Source organism: Chrysochloris asiatica, unplaced genomic scaffold, assembly GCF_000296735.1.
Source record: "Chrysochloris asiatica unplaced genomic scaffold, ChrAsi1.0 scaffold00070, whole genome shotgun sequence".
Taxonomy (NCBI): Eukaryota; Metazoa; Chordata; class Mammalia; order Afrosoricida; family Chrysochloridae; genus Chrysochloris; species Chrysochloris asiatica.
The window spans coordinates 14,457,797-14,459,218 of record NW_006408588.1 but is presented as its reverse complement, the minus strand read 5'-3'; the positions used below and the strand labels follow the sequence as shown (position 1 = coordinate 14,459,218).

At 35.8% G+C, this 1,422-nt stretch overlaps 1 protein-coding gene across 1 annotated transcript in view; it reads left to right on the top strand.

Moving 5' to 3' along the window:
* Positions 1 to 1,178, top strand: part of SAMD15 (sterile alpha motif domain containing 15) — a 19,360-nt gene extending 18,182 nt beyond the window's left edge. The window contains exon 3 of the mRNA XM_006864788.1: positions 954 to 1,178. Coding sequence (XP_006864850.1) covers positions 954 to 1,178 — 225 coding nt within the window. The remainder of the gene's footprint in view (positions 1 to 953) is intronic.
* Positions 1,179 to 1,422: the final 244 nt, after the last annotated feature.

The window sequence follows — 1,422 nt, the reverse complement described above, 5'->3', positions numbered from 1 at the left end:
AACGAAACACTGCCAGGTCCCCTGCCAACCTCACAATTGTTGCTACATTTGAGCCAGTTGCTGCTGCCATGGTGCCAGTCCATCTTCTTGGGGGCTCAAAAGTTCACAAAACACCCTAAACTTCATTCCAGCCAGCCTTTCCTATTCTCTCTCTCATCAGTTTTGCATCAGGTTGAGAATTGTCTGTGGCATGAATTCTAGTCTTGTATCTTTTGGGCATATTCTAACAGCAGTCTCATGGGCAGCATGGTCATTAATATGCACATGCAAATTCAAATAACAAAGTTATAACTGACCTATGTATGATTAAATTAGAATTTGAAAAGGTAAGTAAACAATGAGAGTTTAATATCAGATAGTAAGTGGCCTGGTGTTCAATGAATATAAAGTAGGTTATTGAAATACTGAGTACAGTAGCAAAAATATTTTAAAAGAATCTGAAAGTACAGAATAAAACAGCATGAATTTATTGTCTGCTTTTTTAGTGTTGGAGATTTCTTTTTTTAGTCAAGCAAACTGAGTAACTGAGTAATGGTTTAAATGTTTTCTTAGTTGCAAATTAACTAAACCCCTATAGACAAGGTACTTATTAACCTTCCCAGGGATTGCCATGGCTCTTAATCTGAAACTATTATTTACTCTTAACGGTTGGTCAGATGGCTCCGCCAGAAGAAAGAAATGAACCCATCCATGGACATCTGATTCAAAGGTCTAGAAACATCTTTAAATGGTGCTTTTTAAATGTGATAAATCATGTATTATTTCTCTTAAGAACTTCATTTTGATAAGACCAGGCTGGTAAACCTTTAAATGTGTCATTTCATTATTTTATTTTCCCTTAGAAACAACTTAACTAATGTTAGCATTTAAAAGGCCTAAAGAACGAAGTCAAATGTTTTAGATCTAATTGTATTTTCAGGTTGGTCCCATTTAATATTATTCTTGCATTTCAGATAATTTCTCGGCATACTCGGGAGCTACTGGGAATTGAAGAACCCCTGTTCAAACGTTCCATCACCCTTCCCTACAGGGACAATATAGGTTTGTTTTTAGAGCAAAAAAGTCATACTGGGGAAAAATCCAATTCTTTGACTTTATCTCAGTTTGTCCAAGCAGCAGGATTACAAGATTATGCCCCCCAAATACCTGCTTCTACAGAGAACCAAGCATTATGTTAAACTGAACAAAGTGAAAAGGCATTTCACTTAGCTTAAAAGATCAAACTAAATTACACTGGGGAAGAAGTGTGATCTTTTTTGGTTTTTCTTTTTCTCCCTTTTTTCTGACTCCTTTTCAGAGTTAAAACTGCTGACTTCTTCCTATTTTTACCATCAATTTACCACTCTGTCCCTTGTTTAAGCAAAGTGGTAATGCTTACCTTTGTGGTTAACTCTAAGAATTCCTGGTAAATACTAGCAATGC